This window comes from Aulonocara sp. 'chitande type north' Nkhata Bay, linkage group LG13 (genome assembly GCF_057382095.1).
Source record: "Aulonocara sp. 'chitande type north' Nkhata Bay isolate Kocher_YH1m ecotype deep benthic linkage group LG13, A_spYH_male_GT1.1, whole genome shotgun sequence".
NCBI lineage: Eukaryota > Metazoa > Chordata > Actinopteri > Cichliformes > Cichlidae > Aulonocara > Aulonocara sp. 'chitande type north' Nkhata Bay.
In genome coordinates, this window is record NC_141356.1 from 10,588,601 (window position 1) to 10,616,282 (window position 27,682).

At 40.5% G+C, this 27,682-nt stretch overlaps 1 protein-coding gene across 1 annotated transcript in view; it reads left to right on the forward strand.

Annotated features, from left to right (window-relative positions):
- macrod2 (mono-ADP ribosylhydrolase 2) overlaps positions 1–27,682 on the forward strand; it is a 421,359-nt gene that overhangs the window by 285,162 nt on the left and 108,515 nt on the right. The window contains exon 6 of the mRNA XM_086258668.1: positions 10,461–10,582. Coding sequence (XP_086114794.1) covers positions 10,461–10,582 — 122 coding nt within the window. The remainder of the gene's footprint in view (positions 1–10,460; positions 10,583–27,682) is intronic.

The following is a 27,682-nucleotide window of genomic DNA, read 5'->3' on the forward strand; positions in this document are numbered from 1 at the left end:
TTAAATATTCTTAATGAAACATCCAGATTCCCTCCTTACGGTGCAGTGAAATCAAAGTTGTTGTGATGTCATAAATGGCTGTCATGTAATGAGGATTGTAGTTTCTGTATCAGTCATTGAGGTGGCAAACATAAGTAAACAGTGCGCTTTGTGTGTTGTGATTTTGTTATGTTGTTTTACACAGGGGCGTAATTTCCAGGGGGGTTAGGGGGGTTATGACCCCCCCCCATCAGACCCAGCCAATATTATCTTGCATAAATAGGCTGTTGGTTTTCTTTGCTCATTTCAGTTATTACCAGCAAAATAGTTGCATGTTTAATAATCTGGGAATTTACCCAGATTTATTTATTTACTTAGACAGAGAGATCTTGACCCCCCCCCCCCCCCCCCCCCCCCAATGTTCAGCACAAAGTTACGCCCATGGTTTTACAGAAATGTGTTCACACTGTATACATGAAGTTTTTTTGTTTGAGCTTGTGAATTGTGGCCGTACTGTTTGTTTTTTCAGCCAGTCTTGCCTCACACGTGGCAAAAATACACTCTTTTTCACATTTTATTCAAAAATGTTTTGCAAAGGGGGAAAAGGAGCGTGCAACAAGCTGTCGAGAGCAGTGTCACCTGGTAGCTCATTCAGGCTTAGGGGAATATTATAGTAAGTGTCACGGTCTGGCTGGCAGACCGTGGGGATGTGGGGAAAGGAGGACCCAAAACGCAGACTCTGCGATGCAAACAGTGCTCTTTATTCACAGTGAAAAACTGTAAACACAATAACTCCCCGTTGCTCCCTTGAACCCCGTGTGCGTGCTTCCCTCCGACGTCTGTGCTCGTGCTCCCCGCTGTTGTGTTTCCGCACACCCCGTGCGTGCTGCCTTTCTGGACCACTCTTCCTCCTGCAGGGAAACCATAGAGGCAGCCATCAACACTAACCCTCGGCGGGCATATACGAACAACACAGACATATGCTGACACACTAACTTGGTACGATAACTCAATGATCCCGCGCCGGTGGGAGCTCCAACACTCTCCTAAGTAGCTCCCCCGACGAGCCCTGATCACCAACAGGTGTGGCAGGAACTTCAGGTGTGGCCAGTCCTTCGCAGGGCCACACCCATCAGGTTCCATCCTCCAGCCACACCCGCAGACATACACACGTATACACCCACACCCTGCCTATACATACGAGTGGGACACAGACTAACACAGCATTGTGGAGAAAACACACATCACCAAATAATAATAATACTAACAACAATAACAACAGTCAAAACTGGTCACGGACCCCCGAGTCCTCCAGAGCCGGGTCCGTGACAGTAAGCCCAAAGCAATGAAACAGCTGGCAGTGCTGCTCGGTGACTTTCTCCCTCCGCTTTTACTCTGGGCCCATCGTCCCTGTGGACACTACCAGGGCCATTCTTACAGCATGTGTAGAGCAAAACAATCATTGCACTCCCACTGTCCTTCAGTGTGGAGCCAGTGCATACTCACTCAGTCATGCACACACACACAGACACACACACCTCACCTTCTTTTCAGTACAGTAAAGCAGTAAAAAAAAAAGTGTGCCAGCGGGCTGAGAGTTGGCTTTCAATTAGAGTGGTCTTTGCTTTTACTCAGAGAGCTTCTTGACATTTGAAAGCAGCGCGGACTGAATTGTACTGTATTTTATGCTGGCGTGGATGTGTGTCGGTGCCGCATGTGCGTGACTCCAGAAGGATGACACATTTCTTTGTGAATTGTTATGATTGACAAGCGCTGATCGGTGCATCATAAAAATGCCACCTAAAATGTGGAAAAAGTAGAGATGGAGCCTCAGTGTCTCACGCAGACAAACCTAAAGACACACAAGATAATGAAATGAATGTATAGCTCACTTTATGCATAAAATATATCAGTAAAATGTTAGCTTAGCGCGTTTAATACTTTTTGTCACAATCATTGGAAAACATTGGTGTGATATTGCATGTGTGTATGATGGTCTGTCATCATCCTTTTGTAACTGCTCCCCCTCTTGCTCTTTACCCCCTTAGCCTATTTAAGTGTGACAGAACCTCAGTGACACTCACAATGGGAAAGCTCTTTGAAAGCCAAGTGTATGAATAATCACTAAGACACCCCTAATCCATTTTTAAAGAAGGGAATATTAATGCACTAACAACTGTATCTGCTCAGTATGCGTCAGATGATTCCAGGTCTGCAAAAAGCCCCCTCTTTCATACTGGAGCTTCAGCAAGCATTAGGGGATCGCTCTGCACTCTGTCACCATGACAACACCAGTTCCATGTCCGAGTGGGTGTACACACTTCATTTAGTAATCCTTAGCGAGCAACGTGGGACAGCTGTGTGCATGCTGAGAGGGTTTAGGCTAGCAGTCATGCCAAAATACACTTAATTTCTGGAAATGTGGTCACTCTTGTGGGTATTATGGAATTAGAGTTTGAGTGGCAATGCCTGGCAACTACTGTATACATTACAGTTTTACTGGAAGGAAATTCGATCTTTATCTGAACAGGTACTCTCTTACTGCCATGGCTATTTGCCTCAGCGCTACAGTATGTTAAGAGGAGAAATACAAATACAATCACTTGATTAATGTTGAATTCTATTAACATTGAGCCGTCACAGAGGCACACTCGCCGGTCTTACTGTAAGTGGCAAGAGCTCCGTTGTGTGTTTCTACCTCAACACATGTGCACTGTGTGTACACACAGAGTGCTAGAGTTTATGTCTAAATTCAAACAAAAAAACACGTCGTTCACTCTGTTTTTTAAAGCTATGTAGTGGGTGGAGCTTCGCCTGCAAAACCCCCATGGTACACTCACACAGTGGATTAGGCTGGCTTGCTGACAGCGAGTTACTTTGAGAGACTGTGGAATAGGAAGTGTGAGATGCTACCTGCTTCTATTTTTTTTTTTTTCATGGGACATTGAGCACATTGAAAAGAGCCTCATGACTGACAAAAGATGGATGAATCCTCTCTGCTCACAGTGACTGGCACGTACTTGCTATCATGTGGAAGCAGTGTTTAATTAATACAAGCATGAAAGAGCTGGAAAGAAAGTTGGAGTATCATTGCTTCGTTCTGATTGGTTTGCCAAGACCATGAAATTATAGAGCATTTGTGTAGTGTATGTTATCACAATATTACTGGGATTATTAGTATTATCTCCTATTAATGTTACAATTACTAATAAGTCATGTAATCAACAATTAAAGTAAGTGGGCTTTTTAAATGGCAAGTTTATTCAGAACAAATAAATAGAATAAAGCACATAAACAAGATACCTAGCTCCTTATATAAGAATAAAGAAAAAAGCTAAACATTATGAACAGATATGTCCACACTGATGTGACTTCTTGTGTTTTTTCATCAACCAGTAAAAAGGAAATGACCCGCTTTGATAGATTTGTCAAAGAGCGACAGATGCTAACAGATTTCTACCCCATGAAATCACTGCTGAACCTCCCTTTCAACAACTTCCTTGCTCTGTTTAGGTTTTTTGGTGGGAAATTTAAAAAAGAGAAAAATCAATGTTAATGGCAGACAGACGACATATTGCAGTTGACTGTTTCTTTACTTTATTGATCATTTTTTCTTCAATTCACCCTGAAGTATTTCTGTAAAGTTTTCACTGTCTTATAAAAGGAGACTTCCAGTTGACGCACAATACAGCTTTATTTGTGATAAATGTTGTCATAATAATAATAGATTGCATTTATATAGCGCTTTTCGGGACCCCTCAAAGCGCTTTATAATTCCACTATTCATTCACTCTCACATTTACACACTGGTGAAGGCAGCTACAGTTGTAGCCACAGCTGCCCTGGGGCAGGCTGACAGAGGCAAGGTTGCCATATTGCGCCATCGGCCCCTCTGGCCATCACCAGTAGGTGGTAGGTGAAGTGTCTTGTCCAAGGACACAACGACCGACACGGTCCGAGCCGGGGCTCGAACCGGCAACCTTCCAATTACAAGGCGAACTCCCAACTCTTGAGCCACGATCGCCCGACATATTTGTAAGAAATATATAAATCAATACATTTAAATGACATAGCAATGATACTGTTATCTGCCCTAATGGAGAACAGTTAGTGAGTGAGCTACCTCTGACTTGAATTGAAGACAGCTTAGCCAGTGCAGTGAAATCATGAGTACCACACATAAAACACAGTCACTAGTTTTAGGCATCAGTCATAAACTTTATAGAGACACTTAATTCTATTAGCAAGGATCATACAAACTAATAAGACTACAATTCACTCTCCATATAACATATGACTTAGCACATAAAAATAGCGACTGCAGTTTTGGCTGAATTTCCTAATGGACTGTAAGTCATTATGTGCTTTGTTGATTCTTAAGTGTGGAAGATAATTGCCAACAGGCAACACAAAGTGGTTTGATTACTGTCTTTTGCTTGTGGATCATAATAGAGCTGCACCCCTGTTTAAAGACTTCAGGAAGCTGCAACATGTAAACAAAATGCATCGATTTGCAAGTGATTAAACCCCGTGTTTAACTACGAAATGAACAAAGACAACACAATCCCAGTGTTTACAGGGGTTTTATGTTCTTTGTGGAAAAATATGCTCGTTTTGTATTTGACTCCAGCAACATGCGTCAACAAAGCCGGGACAGTTTAGGCACGTTTACCACTGTGTTGCATCACGCTTTCTTTTAACAGCATCCTGTAATTGTCTGGGAATTTAGGGGGCAAACTGCACTCATTTTTTAATGTGATTTTTTTCAATAGCCTTGCATGATTCAGCATTTCAGCTGCTCAACAGTTCACATCCTCCTTTGTCATATGTGCCGTTTCTCGGTACACCGAGTGTTTTCAGCAGGTGACAAGTCTGGACTACAAGCTCTTACTACTAGTGAGCCATGCTGTTTCTGCTGTGTAACTGTCTTGCTGAAACATGTAACTGATCCCTGAAATCTCAAACAGCATGGCCGTTCAGTAGTAGTTGTCAACCCCACACTTGCATACATAGATTTTCTTGAATTCCTCTATTGTGGGCACATATGATGATCCCCAACTTCATACAATTTTATGTTGAAGAAAAATGATCCTGAAAATGTTAACTGTGTCTTTCAGAGCAGCAAAGCTCTGCATATCTTTAGTTCTCTATTACTCAGCATCTCTTTGATGCTCATTTTATACCCAATCCTGTTTAACCTAGTGGTGGGATTTTCTACCAGCAGTTTATCCTGCTCATTCTAAAACAGCAAACAATAACTTATTAGTCATAAGTTTTCATCTTTTCTTTGTACAATTTTAATAAAATATAAAGTGTAAATGATCTTTTGGAAATAATGGGCTATATATAAGACTGCTATGTCCTTGTGCAGTGTCAGGATGACGCACGCAGGTTTGCATCTCCCGTTCTGTTGCCAAGAATCAGATTACTCAGAAGAAGAAGAAGCCATGCTACAGTAAATGTGTTCAAATATTTTTTAGCCTTTTGGAACAGTTATTATCTGGGATGGTACGTGGCATATAAAAATGAAAGATTGATTAGGCTGTGGAGTGCTGGTCGCTCTCTGAAATAACATGGTACTTCACTTCTAAATGAAGTCTAGATTTTTCAAAAGATTTTGTAGTTGCTAAGAAAGTGGCGTCTTTGAAGTGAGCATGTCCCCTTGGTAGTTATTCCTGAGCTCTGGGAGAGCCGAGGAGCGCTTTAGTGGGCTTGTCTAACATGTTCTTACACATTCGCTACATTTGGTGTGTTCGGGGGTCATTTTGTGTCCAGTCGTTCTCCGATAACAGAAATATCTCGCCACAAGGGATGTCTTCATCTCAGGATTTATTTTTTTTAATTCTTTTATGTTTTTGCCCCTGATCTGAGGATCTCAAATAGCTGAATTCTATGAACACTATCAATAATGCCAATACTGAGTCGACGTTTCGAGTTGCCATGTGTAACGCAGACGCACTATGCACAGAGTGCAATTCACTGGAATATGTGAAAGTACATCTGACATTTGAAGGTCTGCATGAACTAAATATAGACTGCATTACATTTACCTTCTTATGGTTTCCTATAGATTTGTGTAGTGCACTATTATCTATAATACATGATGGCCTAGAAGAGGAGAGAACAGAATGTGGACGCAGCGAGCTTTTATATGGACAGGTAACAAATTACAGAGGGGAAAGACAAAAAAGCAACAACATTGTCTTAACTGGGACATCACATGGTACAAGAACAGTAGCGTGTCTCTGCGAGTGCGCTTTGGGGGCAGAAACACCTTTCTTCTAATTCTTGGTCTTTTAAGGATGATAGTGGAGAGCGCTGTCTGACCAAATCCTCCCTTGGGTGTTCAACTGGACTGAGAGATGGCAACTGTGACGGCTGTTTTGTGATATAAAATACTTCACATCAGTTTCTTATCAAACCATTCAGTGACTCCCCCCACACCTTATAGATAAGGGCACTGTCATCCTGCCAACAGCACAGTCATTTTCTAAATTCATGATCATTTTGGTTGAAACGAGGATCATTTTCAGTCTGTCGGATGGCTAGTTTGTGTCTAGTGCATAAACATTTAACAGCATCTTCACCTTTATACTTGCTGCGGTGTTCCCTGGAGTCTTTTGCTGTTGAATGAACATACGCATCTCCCTTGCAAAGGAAAATGGGAATCACAGGACAATTTCTCAGGTTATTCAGGCAGAAATTATTATTATTTTATCCAATAATGCATTTTTGTTGTAATTTTCAGTGTCGATTGGGCTTTAACGACAACAAAAAGCCCAGCAGCAACTTTTTATTTTTTCTTAAGTAGAACTTTTCTTTTTCTACTCTCTTGGCTTGCTGTGCGTTTTCCCATTTCACTTCTGTTTTTTATTGACTGCTAAGAACTGACTGGGGGGAAATGTATGATAATTGTGCCACATCTGCAGTACAACAAGCAACATAATGTGACATGTTTCCTTAATTTATAGTGGAGGACTTACCAGTTTCAGCAATCAAGACACCCACTTAGAATTAATGGTTAGGCATTTTGGAGTAAACCTGCCCACACTGAGTAATCATAATAGACAAGATAAACATCAAGTAAATTGTTTATGCTTGAGGAAAAACAGCAAAAAATAATATAACCCAGTATTATCATCACAGAACAACAGATCAGATCTTGAGGTCCGGTTGTGGTATTTAATGCTGTCCAGCGACCGCAGGTTTAACGCATAAATATTCTTTGAGTCTCACGGGAAAAGGAACAAACCTTGGGATTGCTTTTGTTTTTCTTTGAGGAGTCTGTAGTCTCATGGGGAGAGAGTACGAAGTTTGAATGGCAGTCATCAATCTTTGCTGGTGCAATCATGTCACTGACATTATAGCCCCGAGCAACCATCAAGACCAAGATGAACAAATCCAGTCGATCAAAAATTTGCCAAAAAGAAAAAAAAGAATCTTTGCTGAAAATGGAAGCTGAAGGCAAAAGCGTGTGCATGGGTTTTGTTGTTGTATGAGTGAGAAAGCTAAAGAAGACATCTGTGAAATTTCTAAAGACTTTCTGTATGCTCATAGATTAAACTCTGCTGGCTTGTCTAGTATAAAGAAAGCAACCTTTAAATGTGCTTCATGAAAACATTTAACTCTGTTTTCCATGCTTGTTATGGTAAAATGGCCTGTATTTGTATATCTCCACAATTAAGCCCAACCGGCGCAAGACAATCACCAGAAATCTTTTCAGCCCTGTAAAGATAGAAATTTATTTGCCTCTTGAAGAAAGGCAGCACTGAGAGAATGGTCTACATGTGTCAGTATTCTTACAAAGGGGAAAAAGGAAAAACACTGATGCGTTTGTAAGCTAATGGGTGCAGTTGATGATAAAAGCTGAGGGTTTTACCAGGAGAGAAAAGGCAAAATGATGAAGAATGTTAATAATGACCCGTCAGAGCTTTTCAAGCTCTTATTGCGAAGAGCATCTGTGTGCAATTTAGGTTGTTGGAAAAACATCATTCAAAAGCATTAGAAAAATAACTTTTTATGCTAAGAGAGACTTCTGTCTTTTAAGCAAGGTTAAGCTGTCCATAGCTAAAACACCATACTAACAAGGTTATATTTGTTTTTGTTGTTGACATAGTTCTTTTGTACGTCAGCGAGTCTGTGCAGAAGGATTGACTTCACACCCCCACTGTGCACTCAAAAGCCTTTAAAAAAGTATGATGTTGAGTCACGAGCCTATATTTTTAGTGATATTAGCTTGACGGAGTTTATCACCTTGTTGCAAATACTTGGATTTAATTCTTGGATTTCCTTGAATTTAAAGAAATACTGGGTTTTCCTTTGAATGCAGCATTCCGGTCGTTATAAATCGGGGGTAGAAAGGTCATTTGTGTTGAAGTTTACTGAGACGGTGAAGTAGCTGCCAGAGTCTCTCTGAGCTCTACCGTAACAAACTGTCCTTCCTGTAATAACCCTCCTTAGTCACAAAGGGAAACATGTCTTTCACCTTACAGAAACACAGTTGTATAAATATTTATTTGATGTGGAAGAGTTGAGGATACAAGTGGAGGCATCCATACTGATGAAATAAGAACTGCTTAAATTTTCATGAATTCACCAGTAGTCTGGTTTTTGGCGCTTGCCCACACTATAATTGGCATGTGGCCGTTCTTGTAGTGAACTTCATGAATTATGCACGAAAAACAACTTACCACGTGTCCCATTATAACCACATTGTGCTATGCAATTTTCAGTCTGCAATTCTGGAAAAAGGGAATAGTTCAGACAGTTCTATTCTCATTACAACACAACCTCGGTTTAGCATTGGGATCAACCTGGCCCCTTGTTTCGGACCTCTCCCAAAAACTAAATATTACCCCTTAAGCAACATTAGAAAACTCTTCTTGATGATAAAGGTCCCTGCTTTTTATTATCATGAAGTATTAATGATTGTCACACTAAAATGTGTAATAGCTACTCTTTGCTTTCATCTCAACAAATTGTGACTTGAAAGTCGTGTTGTGGGCGGTGTGACTGATATGCTGCACTTTCCGTCTGGGGTTCATATCCTTTCTGGTATTTTCTGACATATTCTACTCGTTAGCCGCTGTTTACTTTCTTTTAGTTCAGTCTTTTTTCTTCAGTATTTAGTAAAAAAATAGGAGTTTGGGTTACAGTAAACCAGTGGTTCTCAAACTTGTGTGGTGTAGGCTGTGAACTTTTTCCCTGGCTTCTGCAGTGGCCCGTGCCAGAAAAATGTCTGAGAACCACTGCTGTAGATCTTTTCACAACCATAACCACACCTTTAGGGGGAAAAACCAAAACGTTTTCCTTTATGCTAACTTGCCAGGGTGATGACTCCCATCCCATGAATATGCCCCATAAATATATGCATGTCATAACTTTACAACCTTCTGTTGTAAAAATGCTCCTTTATGAGCTGTGGTTTAACAATGTGCTTTGAGAGTGAACCAAGAATCAAATTTTATCCAAAAATTATTTATGGCAGAGTAGATTAGGAATGTAGCTGATATTTATTCAGCAGGAAAATGAGGCTGAGTGTTTCATATCAAATAATTGAGGTCGCATGTAAGAAAACATAAGAAAACGCTGGCTGCACTGCGATTTATTTGCAAGTTCTTACATGAACCAGCTCTGGGTCTAAGTCCTTCGAGAGGGTTTAATATTTTAGTAATGAGAATTTGCTGCATTAAATTACAAATCCAAGGGTCAGAAATGATCTATATTTAATTTGCTTAAAAATGAAGATTTACTGGCCCGCACTGCTGGATATAGTGAAATATTAGTACTGTCTGGGTTTGAATAAACAGAAGAAATGGCATCATGACTTTTGGTGAATCATCATGTATATAATCATTTTTGTTGCAGACTTTTGTTTTTTGCATAAATTATTTTTCTTCGTAGTTAGTCTTTGTGATCTACCCGGTATGCTATGTGGGCGTTGCAGAGTAACATCCTGTATATTGATGCTGACCTGGCCTGTCCAACATTGAGAAGGCCAAGGGTAGCCACGCAGAATGCAGAAGATTATGTTTCTGTCAAGTCACCGAGTCGATTCTTTTCTGCTTTCCTGTCATCGCGCCTATGATTCATTTAAGAAGTTGCATTCTTCGGTCTGGCCAGGCCAGACAAGGAGACCAGTGATTGACAGGTAAAGACATTACTATGCGAAGGGAAAGAGAGTACAGGGAGAGATATGAATATTTGAGTGGATAGCATAAAAGAATCTTGTAATTGATTTTCTATCTAAGCTGCTGCTTCATTTACTAAATAAATGCACTCACTTAGGTAGCAGGTTCATCTTGCCTTCTTCATTGTCTCATTGTGAAGACAAACTTTCCCACGTTGTGTATTTTGCTGATGATTTTGCAGATTGTTTTTATAGCCTTCCACTTACCACCACAGAGCTTCAAACATTTATCCTTGCTAAAAGTAGGCCGTGCTTACTTACAAACGAGCTTGTGTTTGTCCTGTTCCGACAGATGTGATCCACACCGTGGGGCCGGTGGCCAGAGGTCATGTGGGCCCTACAGAGACTAATGACCTCACCTCCTGCTACCAGAACTCCCTCGACCTGATGAAGGAGCATGACTTGAAGACTGTGGTGAGTACAGTGCACTGCCAGGCTGAGGAAAAACTGGACTCTGTTCAGAGCAGTTTAAAACACACAAATTATATGCTTTTGGTGTTTTTGTTTAACAGCGAGTAAGCCTTCAGTGAGAAAAGCTGTGTTTGAAAATTTTGGAAATTTGGAAAAGGTACGGGAACAAAAGGATTTAGCATCTTTCATTTTAGATACAGTTCTGAAAAGCCTTAATCTTCTTTATTTAAACAAAAGCAACAGAGAACACAACAAAATGGTAATGTTTCATGTTTGTCAAATGAAGGCTTTTCATGTAGACTACTTTGGGTTGTGATTAAATGAAAGGCAGGCCTTTGTACCCACCTCTCTATTTTACGACTGTGAATAACCATGCTGTTATTTTTCTTTTTTTTTGTTTGGCAACCCACTTTAAGGTTAAAAAACTCTGCCCTTTCTCGAATTCCACAAAGGCTTTGGTGTAGATTTGTGATGTGTCATTTTTGTTTTCAAGAAATTAAGTCTCCCGCACCAAGAAGTAATTTGTGATGTTTCTTGGACACATCTGTGCCACCTCTTCAAGCTGAATTTTCTTCTTTAAAACAGCAGAAGAACAATGGGTACGGTGCATGCGACTGAATCATAAGGGCTTTAGATGAGACAATGCCCACACAATCCACAGCTGGCAGATGATCATTCACACACTATCTAAGCTTCTAGCCATGCGCGGACTGTATGTTTCAGGCTGGGCTGTGTGATATATGGATTTGCCCTGCCCACAGAGGGTAAACAAAACAGTGTCACACCAAATATCCACAAATCCCACTTTCTGTGTCAGTGTACTATCCTGCAGCCTCATCAGAAGTCAATCGATGGAAGAAAAATGAGACATACATGAGTGCCGGTTTCATTAAAGACGATGTTGACAAATTCCTGCTCTATAGATGACTTATTGTGAGTGCAACAGACACCTCTATGTTGCAATTAAATGGATTGTGAAGCCAAATGTCTGAAGTAGTTGGGTTTTGCTGCTTCGAGGTTGTATGAGAATGAGCGGCAAGTATTCTGCAACTTCTCAAATAGTTACATCCACTAAAGATGAGTCACAAGCGTGACATTGCATTAGCATATTACGCAATTACACTGTGTTCTGCTCAAGAACTCACTGGCAAAGGGAGCACCTCGGCAAAATCACTTGGCATCTCGGGCCTCTTCACGGGAACCCACCACCTTGCTTACGTGCTTTCATCCACAAACCACAAAATCCTTGTTTTTTTGCACATTCCAAAGATTTATTTAGATTAGGTCTATCTCTTGATTTATTTATACAATAATCCATATATTTATAAGAAACAGAGTTTCTGTTTTTACTAGGAGCAGGCAGGATTCTGTCTAATATATTTACACAGCTGTTGTGAGTTGAGCAGGCCTTCAGTGAAAACAGTGGTTTTCTGTGATTGGCTGGCCTTGTAGGATGAACATTACATTATCTTAGCCACAGTCCATTTGGTCTCTCCTTGCTGCAAGGACAATAGACAGCCTTTTTTACCAAACCGAAAAGGAAATAGCTGTTTCTTTCTTCAAGCAAGGCTGTGGCCCTGATTTAGTTTTAGTCCAGCTTGCCTTGATATGCAAGACACACTTGAAGAGAGGCTGAAAGGGTTCTCTGCTAATTCTTTGTTAACCGACTATCTCACAGGCTCTTGGTGCACAACACAATGTGTCTAAGTTTCTGGTTAGCTGTTCAGCTCTAAGCTCATTTCAGCCTCTCTGAAAGGGTCTCACTATGAGGTTTGCTGTTTGAGAGATCCCACTGACGACAGGCCCGCTGCCAAGTGGGTCTGTAAAGTGGGCAAAGGAAGGCAGGACAACAGGGAATCGTAGATGGCTGCCTCCCTAAAGGGGATTCCAGGGCATTACACAGGAATAGGAGTCAAAACAAAGCTTAACACAAGATAAACTTGAGCATGAAAGGAGAACCGATTGGTTGCTAATCCCCATTTCTTTGAGCTCAAAGCCACCCTTCGGGCTCCACAACGGTATGGCTACCACAGTCATCATATCAGAAACTTCTTGTGCATGTAGCATGTCAAGATGGGGAGTTTACAGAGAGTACCACTAAATTTCAGGACTGAAAATGCACTTCCTTTACCTTAGGGCAGCTCAGTGCGTGAGTGCGTGCTTACTAGTATTCCAGTGGTTAGAAATTAGATAGAAGAGCATTCCTTCTCCTACACTATGCTGGGCTGATTTGCAGCTCTGCTGGAATGGAAGTGAGGAAGATCGAAAGTATGACTTTTAGAAAACCTCAGGCAGTTCCTGGATGGGTTGCAGAAATGTTTCTGATTTTTATGGGTAAATTTTCAGCGTAATATTTGTATGGGTTAAATGTCCTGCAACACTTGTAGGATATACAGTAGAATACTTTTACCGCTTGACCGATTTTGCATTTTGTCTTGTTCTCTGGATAAATAGCAGACTGGACGATGTGCCGTTGAAGCGTGTTTTTCCAAATCATTTGACTGCAGTGCACGCAGGATAGTGATAGCATGTGTTTGTGCACACATAAACTTTGCCTTTTACGTGCGTCATCCTCAGGCATATGTGAGTGTGCCTGTGTTACTGCAGCATCTTTGCTCATTTCTTCTCTGCCTAGAGGACTCTTATGCTTCAGTGCTTTTTTTTTTTTTTTTGCTTTTTTTTCTGCGGCTGAAAGAGCAGCAGGCTGTCACAGCTCCCTGGGCTCTGACTGACCATAGCCCACAGCCAGGATGCCAGCGTTCCAGCAACACACAGGGGAGCTATGGGAGCTTTGCAGGAAAGTTGCAGCTCTGGACTATTGAGCAGCATGTTCTCAAACAGCCCCCTCCTCTGCTCATTGCTTGTTACACTACACTATGTTGTTGTTTCCAAAGGAGACTCAGGTGAAGACCCAAAGAGGAAATATTGGACTTGTTTAAAGATTGATTGTAGTTATGTAGTAATAAGTGATAATAACACTAACTGCCCTTTTACAGCAAGAATATTCTAGATGGCTCTGATAAAGGTTTCTGTGATATATGAAAAGGTTTTTCCTAAAGGAAATCAGACAAATAAAGATTTTCTGTAATGTGTCTGTGTGCAGAGGTCCTAACAAATCATAGGACATGCAGTTCTTTTGCAGCCAAGAAACTTGCTAATGAAGTTCATAACTCAAAGGGTATTTCTTCAAGTTAAGGTTTTCATTACTTGATAAAAGTAAAGTCATTCACCTGTGTACATGTATATTTTATTAATACACTTGGGAGTGTGTGTGCTTTACATGCATATGGGGGCTTGTCTCCAAAGAGCTGAAAAGCCTGAACTGAGGAGACGGTAATACAGGTCCCCCATTATAGTTAGTCATGGACAGCTGCTCAGATTCTTCCCTGGAAGCAAGTATAGCGTCTATCAGGCAGAAAGAGATATGGAGGGAGACGCCACCATCTGGAAGTCATTCAGATTCAAGCTCAGAAACTATATTAACCACTTATACTACAGTATGACTTTTAACATAAAAAATACCCAAGTCTTTATTTGTATTATCCTTTCGGAGAGTATCTTGTCAAGATATTAGAACTAAGATTTTATGTCATGGTACATGAGATAGAGGGAGCGTTTTACTTGTTGACTAGTGATTTTGTGGCTATTGCGTGCCTCTTTTTTGTTCACAATTTGACTTTGACGGGCCACAGTTTGATGGCTTGTGAAACTGTTTGTCATTAAGCTATTTCTGGCAGCATATTGTGGGTTGGCAGCTGCCAGTGCGGACAGTGACAGGGTCGCAGACTGTATTTAGTGGCCTCCTCTCTGACTCCCATGCGGCCTGGAAGTGTTTAGCAGTCATAACACACAGGCTTCGAGGAGATCCAGCAGGGAAGCCACAAATTGCCCGTTGAGGAAAATGCTGAAAGCCAAGTGGATTGCAGATGAATGGTGTAGAATGATAGGATTAGCTCCCCCCCTTTCTCTGTGGGCTTTTTCCAAGGCTGCTAGGAGCATTAGCTTTCATTCATTTTGCCCGAGAGCGTTCCCAAAATGCATTCCCACAAACAATATCTTATAAACATGCACACTCGGCTAGAAGATGACAGCTGATAGCTCCTACTGGATAATGTGTTTGACATGACAGTGACAAAACAAACCCTTGTATTATAGTGAACTTGCCCCCAAGGTGGCGTCAAGATAGAGACACTCTGGGATTTGTGTGAGAAGTTGAATTTAACCTTGACTTATGTTCTGTTTTGGTCTTCGAGTTTTAACAGCATCCTATCGGCTCTCAAGAATGATATAAAATATGCAGTAAATAACATTTACTGTTCCATCTTTCTTAATGTGGGTCACCCGTGATATTGAAAATGTGTTTTTTACTACTGCGTTTAAGTGCACTAGAGGGTCTTTGTTCTTATTTATGTGTCTAAATATTGCCATATCAAACTTAACGACTTTGTACTTCATCCTTTTCCATTTTGGTGTACCCACTTCCCAAGTGATTAATTAATTTTCATTTATGTACTGAGCAGGTCACGCACAAACCATTCCTCTGTGTACTTCTCTCCTCTTTCTGTTTTTTAAGATGTTTCCTGCTTATCTGCTTGCAAAATATAGTTGTTTTTGTACCTTCATCACCTGGTATTGCATTTAGTTAATGTTATTGTAGTTATAAATATAAACCCCCATATATTTCATAGAGATACATAGTAACTGTGTGACTAACAAACGGTACCTTTTTTGTTGTACAACTTTATTACTTTACTTTGCAGTAAAAATCTACTGCACTTAAATGTATTGCAGACCAGTCCACTCATATGTGTAATTGGTGGATATGTATACTGGATGTATATGATTGGTTCATATAATTTATTAGGTGTAATAAAAAGTTTGCCCTTCAAGATTATCTCCTCGCGCATTTTTAGCATTACAGATATTTTTAGATTGCTAGCCTTTCTGCAGTTTCACTATGAATGTAAAATGTGCACAACTCAAACAAAAATCTCCTTTTCAGATTGACTTTTGTATGCAGGATAATGTCTGATGATGAGACCGTGACCTCATCAGGACTTTATTGTTTTTAAATTATTAGTGCAGTCAAAGTTGCCACCAGGAGCTAGCTTGTCTTTTTTTTTTTGCTTTGCTTTGTGCCGTTCCTCTGGGTGAGAGCATCCAAATGTTCATCCATGTTCCCAAAGTTAAAATTGCCACGAAGGGTTACTGTTTTGATACCATGGAAAAGATCCTTAGCACACTGCAGCAGCACAAGCGCAAAGGGCCAGATTAAGACTTCAGTGGAGTGATCCAAAAATAGCAGTCGTGCTGAAGTCCAGAGGTACATGAGAAGTGGGCCCTAAAAGGGACATTGACCAAATTTAAATAAGATGTTTTTTAATGATTTTTATGGAACAAGTCCCAGACGTTTTTAATCACATCTTGAAATAATTTTTTAATGACATGTAAATATTTTTTGGTCCACAGCGAGACATATTTGCAGTCCATTTTCATTTTCTCGATGTCAGCAGAAATTTATTTTTTTAAATTTAGCTTTCCAGTTGTGATTATTATACTCATCTGTGCAGACACTGTGCTTTATTTTTCAGCTAGGCTTTGGTTTGTTTTGTTAATATGTGAGCAATCTAGCTTTTTAAAATCCGTATTAGTGCAATGAAAAATCTAGAATAAATCGAGACACCAAGGCTTTATGGAGAAACTGTAGTGCACTGAATTTATAGGGTGTTGTTCTTAAATTAGACACAGTATGTGATTATAACACAGGCCCCTTCTGTAACCAATCATTGCTAGGAGCACACTTCCACATACACTACATTACCTGCTTGCATCGACAAAAGTTAATTAGTCTGAAGCTTTCAAAAGGTCACACCGACATTTAAATTAGTCATTTCTATTTGTCTGATCCAAATCATTGGCAACACTGGGCCAATTAGATCCAATTATAGTGATAGTGGTTGCCGTGGTATGCCACCTAGTCGGAGTTAATGACCACTGGAACCCCAATTACCTGAGCAACCTAATACAGAAGGAGTCAACCACAGGGGGAAGGAGGAGCTTCAGGTGCAAGGAGAAGTCAAAGCCCCGCCGTATCACCTTCCCGTGACAGCCCTTCACTCGGGGAAAACTTCAGAACTTTATGTGAGGTGAAATGTTAGGATATGTAAAATGTGACATTTCTGCACACCTTGAGAGGGGCAATCACAGCTGATGGGTATAGAAGAGGTAATCTCCAGAGTGTCTATGTGCAGAGGGCTGATACGAACATGCTAGTGTCTTGATTACAAGCAGAGTGAGCCCACATCAATCACACTAAGCTCTGTCTTCCACTAAAGGCTACTCCATCTAGTTGTTCTATGAGGAAAATGGCAGCAATTGCATGATATGTTAATATTCCCTGACAATAATAAAAGTGCTTCCCATAATTTAAGTACTAAAGCATAGTCAAGTAGTATAAGACCCACTCAGCTCTCAGGCTAGTTTTACTTCATCTTTTTCTCTTCTGCTATACCTGACTGTGAGGAGTCTCCTGAATTTCTATGAAGCTCACATCTCTCTGTGGTACCATCTGAGAATAGAAGCGACAGCTCGCACCCAACTGAGGGACTGTCAGAGGAAGTTGTTGATTGAACAGATGTCGTTCCCACCAGACGCCATGAGAACGAACACCACAATAAGCATGCATTAATTAAACATACCTGAAGAATGTGGGCAATGCAGGGGAACAAAAGGCATTTCTGTCTACCTTTGTCACCGCTTCACAACAGGAATGAGAAAGTGAGTCGCTCCTTACCTGTGCTTTGACTTTCAGAGAATGCAGAGAGTTTAAACAGGCTACGAGCTTAGAGATCAACCCAACAGAATAATAGCGATAATTAGGTCTGATTAGCGGTGTCTCGTTCAGCTAAAGCGCAGTTTTGGAACGGGCCATTTGGAACAATGCTGATTTTCAAAGAAACTCACAAGTCATTTGCCTGAAGGAGGCTTCGTTTGAATCACATTGTTTGTGACAAAAGAAAAACTCTCGAACAGACGATACGTGGACGGTGGCATTTGTTTGCTTTGAAATCTCCTCAGCCTGAACCAGTACAGACAAAAATGTTCTGGTCCTTGCTCAAAGCTTGTTTTTCCACCAGTAGGCTCCCATCTGTTTCGAGTCGTGCTCGAGTCTGAAATACCTGTGTCATCAAACATTTCCGCCACCATCTGATAAATGCTTCTTCTTTGATCAAAGGAACTGAGCATGGAGGAGGGATGTGAGATACATTGTTGTACATACGAAGGCTTTTCTCATAGCCTGACAGTTACGCTTCAACTGAGTAAATCCCAGCAGTCTCATGGATACTGCAACAGATTGGTGTTCATCGGCAGCAAACTCAGTGGAATGACTTCTTGTTTACATCATTATAGATAATTACCATGCCGAATCAGTCCAGCCAGCAACGCCTGTGCCGTGTGTGTGTGTGAAAACAGAGACGCCTCTAACACTCCTGGTCATCTTGTTACAGATGCAAAAGTGTCCCCTGGGTTTATTCAGTCATGGCTCGGGTGGTAGAGCGGGTACTCCACAAGTTGTGTGGCCGACAGTTTGATCCCATGGCAATTGATTGCCAGCAAATAGATAAATGAGAAATACTCAATACAATTTATGATTTCAATTTGAGACGATGCCTGTGGGCGAGTCTGTTCAAACAGAGTACACAAAGGAAGAATCACAGAAAACCTTTTGTATCATGTGCAAATCAGCAGCTAATCTTTTACCACCAATCCAGACATCCAGATGGTGCATCTGTGATCGTGATATGCATAGGAACAGTTTCAATTTAGCACTCGCAGATGGATGCACTTAAACCTAAAAGCCAAGACTTTTAACACGAGTCTGTATCAGAAAATACATTTCATGTTTTTTTTGTTTGCTTTTTCCATGTAGGGCACTGAGAATATCTAATCTTTTAAAGCACAGCATTTAAAATGCTTTTTTTTTTAATTAAAAAAACACAAGATCATTGTGAACATGTGATCTATTAGCAATGTTAGTAGCTTTAGCACGGGTGTGAAAGCCAGCTTTACTCTAGTGTTGAATCTAGTTAGCCTCAAAACGCTCCCTCGAGGTGTTTTCATTTGGGGCGTTTATGAAGCCAGGTGTCGAACCCAGTTGTGACCTTGCCAGAGCCGTGTCCATGAAACTGGAATTTCCTGGTCTATCACAGGGTTCCATTTCAACAAGCTTGCACCCAATTATCCTTCAATCATAGTCTCTGGACTTACAGACGTGTTTGGTTGGACTACAAGGTCTCTCTAGCCCTGGATCGGCACATTGGGGACATTTATTTCACTACACATGGCATCTTTTCAAGGCAAAAAAAAACAGATAGCATATCAGGTTAATATGGATGTTGCAAAAGTTTATTGTTCTGTGAGTTTCTTTTATACTGGATCAGTATCTCAAGACACAGCATTATGCACTGTATGAACATCACGTTAGTAGTCTGATGAAGGGTTTTCCTGATTATTCCACCCTTTATTGTATGGTGTGCAACTGGGAAGTCCATAGCTCAAAGTTGGTTTTGCATTTTAGAAGTACTGTAAAAATATATATCACAGGAACACAGAAATTGAAATGACAAGCAGACTGTGTAGTAATTGGTTTATTAATGAGAGTAATTGGTTTGTTTAAAAATGAGATAGAGGAGGAAGAAGAAGAAAACAAAGCCACCCCTTTGATCCTCTTAAATCCCCTTTGGAAAAAGAGATAGTGCCTTTCAATCCTCTTAAACTTCATCTTGTCGTTGATATTTCCTCCTTTCTGACTTAATTAGGCTCTGATATTTTATTTTACTTACTTTTTAGTGAGTCATGTCTTGTTGAGCACATACAGCGACTTAAATCTTAATATCATACTGCTGGCTCCTTTTCAATACATGCATTTCCCCCTCCCATAAAACATGCATAAAATTTAGAAGCTAAAATATACTAAGCACCACTCTTTGTTTATGCATCGGTTCCCATGTGTTTTATCAAAGAGAATGCTTAACATAGAGAGCTGACAGGTACTGGAAGCCTTGGGAGTCTCTGTAGTGTTTTGTGCATTTTAGATATGAATAACTACATATCTTCATCCTGGCTATACAGTCAGAAATTTAGATTATACTGCCTATCAGCTGCGTACATATTGTGCTCATTGATGTTCGATTTGGCGAAAGCAAACTTGGAACAAAACATGATTAGATGACCATTTGTCCAGACCATATTTATTCTAGCTTATGAGAATATCAGGACGCTCTATGCAAAATCGTTGATTTATCCACAAACATACACAGGGACAAAGTCTTGCCCACTCATCATTTTGTTATCAGATCCGCAGCCTTCCACCTGCAGGCTTGAGCAGGGGAATAATTGTGCGCATAGGCAGAGAAGCCAGTGTTTATGTTCTCCTGCATATTTTGTTAATTACAGTGCTATTACCCCACACATATATACCCGGTTTAGTGCCATGATTATCTCCCAAGGTCATCGCTAACGAGGGCTGATGCGCTGTGCCTGGCCTGAGCTGATTGACTCACGATGTTAAACTGGCTCAGATTGATCCTACTCAGCAATTCAGGAGGCAATGCAGCACCTTTCACAGGTTTATGAGAGAAATATATTGGGTCTCACGCTGCAGAATTGTATTGCTTTGATGCTGAAGATTTCAACGGAGATGTAAAATACCTGTTTCTGCCCCAGCAAATGTTTTCTGTTGTTGTTTTTTTAACTTCCTGTCTACTATCAGTGACATTTATGTTTGGACAGAGAATTCAGCTTTACTTCCACAAAATTATCTTACCGTTTAGTAATATTTGAAAAAAAGATAAAGGAAAATATAAGCATGGCCTTGTTGCTTGACTCCTAACATTTACCTGAATTATCTGCACTCTGCTGGAAACAGGCTATTTCTCTGTGGACAAGTGTTTTCTGATTATTTTGGTGATTCAATTTTCGATAGCGAAGGCATTTAGCAGCTGAATATTTGACACCTGATTTTCAACGTGCAGCTAGTCCGTCCACGTTCTTGCTCCAAGTTAATTAAGAATTATACAGGATGTTAGCATTAAATCATTATGAAGTAGGCCTACTGTAGTAATAATTTAAATGGGGTCATTTAAAAGATTCCTTTTATTGTCATCCAGCGACCTTAACATCATAAATGTCACAGTAGCCTTTTATGAATGATGCCACAAGTGTCTTTACCATAGGACAGTTTTAAATTTAAAACAGCCATTAGTGCACCTATACACTGATTTTCCATATAGATGTAGTTAGCTCAAAGATTTAGTCGCCGTGCCATCTCCTGAATGAATTATCTGCCAGAAAGAACACATGGGCGAATCGTGTTTCATGGTTTGACTTCTTACTCACAGCTTGGAACGCCAGATAACCTCCAAATCTTACTCGGCTTAATGTCAAATGTCACATTCATAAACCCCCGGTAACGACGACATGCAAGGAATAAAATGTTATGTGCTCTTTCTGTAGGATCTGAGCCCCGTCGTAGGAGAACAAAAACCGTAACGAGTTGAACATGGAATGACATATTAAAAATCTTTTTTAAATATGCCAGAAATTGTCGCAGAAGATTAATCAGGTGTAATAGAGCGCAGTGTTTGCGTAGCGTGACTTTGAACAACTGTCTTATTCTTGCGACAGAGTTGGATATGTGTATCCGTGCGTGTGTGCGTGCAGTATTTGTTGCACAGAGGAGGACGGCGCTTTTTGATCTGCAGAGCACTGAGCACAAAGGACACCGATCAATTGGGATATTGAGAAAGCACTTCATCTGATAATTTCCCTTACAGGAACTCTTCCCTTTATCTGGACTCAGCACAGCAAAGTCACTGAGCAATTAAAAGAATGAGCACGCTACAGTATACTAACCACACACTGATGCAGTAAAAAGGCCCTATTATGAAATTGGAAAAGAAGTGAGTTGAGATAAGGATACGCAACATATTGTTTGGGATTAATTAAGACGATCACGGCTTTAAATTCCTACTGTAAATGAGTCCAGTCTTGCAGGACGAGGTTAAGTCATGAGGAAGTACATAATAGTCTCTTATCCATGTTATGATTCACACTAAATACTAATCAGTGAGCTGTGGGGTTTTTTGTGCTTGCATCCAGTTACTGATTAAGAGAAATTATTTGAAAATAGATGCACTCTTTTAGTTTTTCAAAGAAATGATATTTCCCAAGTGGCAGGATTGTTTGGTCAAATTATTTCTTGTAGCCGAATGTGAGACTTCCTTTAGAGGGATCCAGTGCAGTTTTGCTCCAAAAACATGTGATGTATTTGGTGTGGAGAAAATGGTTTTCCACTTTTAGCAACTAATTAATTCTTTATCAATATTCATGATGAACTCCACATTTAGAAAACTGTAATTAGCTTTATTATCCTCTGGCCATTTGTGGGGGGGAAAGTTATCCATATAGTTCGAATCAAACCAGAGACACAAATCTAGTTTCTCACCAAATTGTACACGGCGTCATTAGACGTTACCTTGCATGGAAATCAGATCAGATCAGTCCAGATGCAAACTGCATGTGACAAGATCACTTCACACCAGCATTGTGTGCTATGAAGGCAGGCAGAGTTGGGAGGATAGTGTAATAATTCACACGAGCCACCTGGTGATTCCTTCAGTCACCTTCCGGTTTCCTCTCAGCCAGCTGCTCCCTGTACTCCTAATCAATCCGCAGTGCCAATGCTTCTGCAATTCACCGTGACCTTGAGTAACATGTCCCCTCTCTTTCGTTTTGGACGTTATTCCTACTCATTTTGAGGATGCACCTGTGCTCAGACCGAGACAGCAACTCTTTGTGATGCAGCTCTGAGATTTTACTGTGATCAACAAGAATCTTCATCTACATACATTAGACAGCAGGTCCTCTACTGCTCTTAATGTTAGTGTGGCAGGTTTTACCACCATTTTTAGCGTTTTGCTCTATATCTGGGGCATCAAACATAAGGCTCAGGGGCCAGAATTAGCCCTGTCAAAGACTATAATCTAGCCCACTGGATGGCTTTGGATAATATGTTTTACAGCTTTTCCTACTGATCAAGATCTCCTGCATGGCCATTTATACCACACATAAGTAATTTAGTAATAAATAAACAGTAAAATGAGAGAGTTTCCTGCCTTTCCATTATCTACTGTAAAAAGTGTTTACAATGTGTTCACGGTAAACTAAATATAAAAAGGGTAATTTTCTTCAAACAAACATTTCTATTATCAAAAGCCTTCTGTTTCATAATTACTGCGGAAAGAGCTACCACAACTTATTCTGTAGCGCATTTTCTTTCTTACAATTTAAGCCCAAAGAGTCGTTCTGGCAGATGCCTTTCATTTACTACAGCAACATTTCTTTAGCATGTAGAAAAACTGGGTTATACTATTTGAAATTCCTGTCGCTAACAAGATATCTGAGGGATTCAATGTGCAGCTAAACTTCTTTACACTGACAGAAATAAGAGTGTCTTTGACCCAGCGACCTTAAAATGAGCTCCATGCTCCACCTCTGCATAATTAAACAAGAAGATATTACCACAGTTTGGCAATTTTAGTCACTATTTGTACTAATTGTACTTCTAGTGAATAGTTACCTAGTTATCTAAAATCTATTGAGGTAAGAATTGTAGATTATAATCCATTTAGGAGACTATTTTAAGCAATATTGTTGCACATATCTGGTATAAATAATTACACGGTAAGCTTGTGCAGCAGCTGGAAGTACATTTCTGTCCAGGGCCTAAATTCTCTGCAGGTCTGTTTCTTTTTGGTTGGAATCTGAAAGAGGCGGGGGACTTGTTGTTCTGCTTGGCTGACCATATACATGTATTGTCTGAGCCAGGCCACAGTGGCAGAGTGGCTCTCTTCACGACCCCAGTGTGACAGAGCTGTCTCTACATGAAGGTGACCCTCTCTCTGGAACCTCCACTCTGCCCAGCTTGCCTGTCAGGTCCTACAGGCGTCATGGTCTATTAAGCACTTTAATGATGACCACCGCCTCATGCAGTCACACAATAGCCCCTCACTCCTTCATATCCCTCCATAATTTGCGGTGCCGAATGTGTATATTAGTGTATATTTTCTCTGAGTCACCATGCTTGTAGAAAGCTATCTAACTTGTAACCAGCTTGTCTGTGGGCAGATTTTGATTAGGCCAGAATCCTTGGTGAAATAAATCTCCTCTGGGATTTAAAGGTAGATACTTTGAACAGGCAATCCTTCAAAAGGCTTTTACACTCAATAAATCCACTAACGCCCCAATGTTTCAAAACACTGCTTTTATAGCCTCATACTTTATATCCATATCCTGCACTGTAGTGTAAAAGTGACAGGACTACTTGAAGATGGCAACAAGCCTTCGGGAGCACTCCTACCGATTCTTTCACATCTGTTGATCCCCAATATCCCTGTACCTGTCATGAATAAAGGAAGTTTGCTACGTGACAAGTTTATTATCTTCTCCCCTCGAGGTTGGCAAGAAGACACCTCAGATGTCAGATAGGTTCAGTGTCTGTGCAGTTTTAGATGAGTAAAAATGTGGGGACAATGGATGAGACAAGGTCTGAAGGGTATCCTCATTGCAGTTCATTCCACCGCAATCACTTTCATGCCGTGTTTACATCTAAAACACCCGGTGTCTATCCTGCAAAGTTCTCAAAAAGCACGAGTCAGGGAGAAGGCGAGAGCAGGACAAGTCCCCCACCTAAATTGTAGTCCCACTGAAAATACTTTTCTTTTCAATATTACAATGAAATGGTAGTCGTAAAACTCTCTTTACTGTGGCTTTAACAACACACAGTGATATCAGGTGGGACTTTGTGTATAATCTCACATAGAAGCTCCAAGGAAAGCTAATATTATTTAGCATTATTGGATTTTTTTATTTTGGCAGCTGGCATCAAATAAAGGAGAGCGACATTTCTTGATGCATAATGCAATATGACGCCTGCTATGCTACAATATTAATGTGATCACTTTATACTCAAACTGTGGCTTATATCTTAAAGTGTCATCAACTAAAAATGAAGAAAGGAAATTTGCAATAAATGTTATTTTAGTTTCATGTTTAACTATGAATTTGGCCTCGCACATATCACCACTGCTGACACTGTAAAAAGAAACAAAAGAAAAATGGAAAAAAAACACGTATATGAACTTGCTGTTTGTAGATCTTGTGTAAGCTCTGTGAGTTAGTGAACTGTTATTCAGCCAGTAATAACAGTAATTTCTGAGAAAGCTGTGCTTTTATGTAGCTCCATGTTCCCAGACAAGCAGAGGTGCTATAGGCTCATCAAAGAGACGCATAAAATGAAACGTGTATTATTGTTGTCACCTTTCAAGACGTATTTCATACAGAGACAATGAGATACAAGGCCCTTTGTTTTTGCCGTAGGTACGAATATCATTAGATCTACCATGAGTGCAATAAGTGTGAGTAGGTGCAGTAGCCTTTGCTCACGAGACAATAAAACACATATGGAAATGAGCCGACAGCATGACTAATAGTTTGCAGTTTCCACCACGCGCCCATCTTAGCAAAAAGCCTGTTCTCTCAAAGTGAGCCATTATACAGTTATCAATGAGCCTGCCTCGCCTTTGATCTCTCTTTTAAGGGGTTGAGGATTTGATAGCTAAAAAAAGAAACACCTCAGAGAAGCTATCGGTATGCATGCTGTCTGACGTTATGCCCAAAATAAGGGATAAAATGAATACAAAGCAAGCTGTCACTCTCCATGTCCCTCCTGTCCCTAATCCTTCTACTCCTGAGTCTGTGCCTGCCACAGCATCATCAGAGCCCAGATCAAAGTGTGAGAGAATGGCCCACAGGTCTGCACAGAGGGAGAGCTGACCTCCTCAGAGCTTACTGTGTCCTTGGACCAAAGTCCTTTTAAGGGCTAGACATATTCATTGAAAACCGATTCTGAGCTGTGTGCCTAAATTGAGCGTTAGTTTGTATCAGCAATCTGGCTTTATGGACATTCCCCGAGGTGGCTCTTGTATCTAAGGTGTCATTTCTATAAGGACAATTTAGCCACCTCATTTGAAAGCACTTATGTTCATACTGCTGGAATTAATTTACTTTAGAGACATACACCCTTTAGTATACAGTAAAGCAAATACATTAGTGCTCATGCCCACACTACCGCAAGCTTTATTACTTAAAGCGTACCAGGCCAGCGCATATACTATAAATTGAAAAATAATGTTTTCTCACGCTAAAACGACATAGGCCTTGACCTCTCATACCTCTGCTGTTAATTAGTGTTGGTTGCTCTTACCTCTGGGCAAGCTCAGATTTATGGCTTAATGTTGTGGGAGCTTAAAACGAACGTGCGCTGCTGGGGCCTAGTCTGCCCATGAACTACATGGATAAACAGGTTTTCATACTCAAACCACAGCACTGATATGCTTCTTGTGGATTCCCTGACTGCATGTGTGATATTGAAATCTTAGATTTTAGCAAATGGATCTCAAATGAGCAAATTAATTTTGAGATTAACTGTTTAATCAAGCACAGGCTTTATACGTTTCATTTTCTGCCAATTTCATAGCTTAGTCTCTGCATACATTAAAGGAAACTTTAACATGTTGAGATTATTATTCTTATTGTTTTTTGTGGGATTTATTTGCGGATTTATCAAGCACCATGTAGGAGATCGATATCAATTTCATCCCTGCACATTCAGTGGGGAGATAGATCAGTCGCATGTTTAGCCTACCCAAGCACAATCCGTGGCAGCAGAGGGAAACGGCTAGAAAAGGAACAAAAAATCTTTCCAGTTATCCTGGGTACTGGTTATCTGTCTGCCGCTGTGCATCTTTTTCTAATGCCTATTCATCTCGCTCCGGTCTACCTTGGCTCACAAACATGCTGCCGCCTGTCTTTTATTCCTTCACAATATTGCATCACCGGAGTTCACACAGGCTATGTATCACTGGAGCAAATGAGACGAGATATCAAGTGTTGCAGAACTGTGCACGATGAAGGCAATCACAGAGCACCCTGAGCTTCTGTTAACAAAGGGAGTTCATTAAGTCCATTAAAATCCCAGCTGAAAAAAAACAAAAAAACGCTGCTTGCTTTGAGTCTTTGAGTAATTATTCCTAAAGCACAAGGCCAAAGAAGAAATCGGAAGAAACAGACTTAACCTCGTCTTACGTCAAATGCATTGCCGTAAAGTACGCAGGAAAAAAGACAAACATTCACTCTTGTAATTGGGAAACGTGTCCCTGTGATTCACTAATAATTATGTATTTACTGTGCATCCGAGGGGTCAGTGCTACACCAGGGCGGAGTGTGCAATTCGATTTGCAGTTAATGAGGTTGGGTCTTTTAATGAATGTTAGTTTTTATTCTGTATATAGTGCTGTGGGGAATGTGGTTATGGCCTCTTTTATCATATGTTATGATTCTTTGCTTGATTCATCTGGGTAATATTTCACTGAGCTTTACTATTTTATACATTTAGAAACTTAATAGAGTAATCCAACAAAAATGAATCACAGAGCTCCTTAATTAAGCATAGAAACCTTAAATAATTCCCAAAGGTGATTTTATATAAACAAACTTATCTCATTATCTTAAGGAAAATAGATATAGAAGTGAAACCACTCTCTTTGATGCTTCTAATACGGTTGCCTTGCTGGGAAAATACTACTTAGTCATATTTTAACTGTGGGAATGGCCTAAATGCTATATTCAGTTATTATCTGGTGTAGTCACTCGTGATGTCAGCTCCTTCAGTGACAGTCCCTCCTTGATTCTGGGTGACTGCTGGTGCACAGCTATGCCTAATCTCTATTTTCACATCAACCACATTTTGCCACCCCGCTGACCACACGCTATTGTTCGTTCTGCGTGTTATCTTGTAACACTGACTCCCTTAAAAACCAGTGTACAGTTCAGCCGTAGGTGACCCTTTACTACTGTAAATAATGCAGGGCAACAAAAGGGGTTGATTTCAACCGAGCAATCATTCCTGTGTTGACGGTGGCACTTGAAAGCACTTGGGTGGGTTTGGGGCTCTTGTAACTGGACACAGCCTGAGTGTGACCG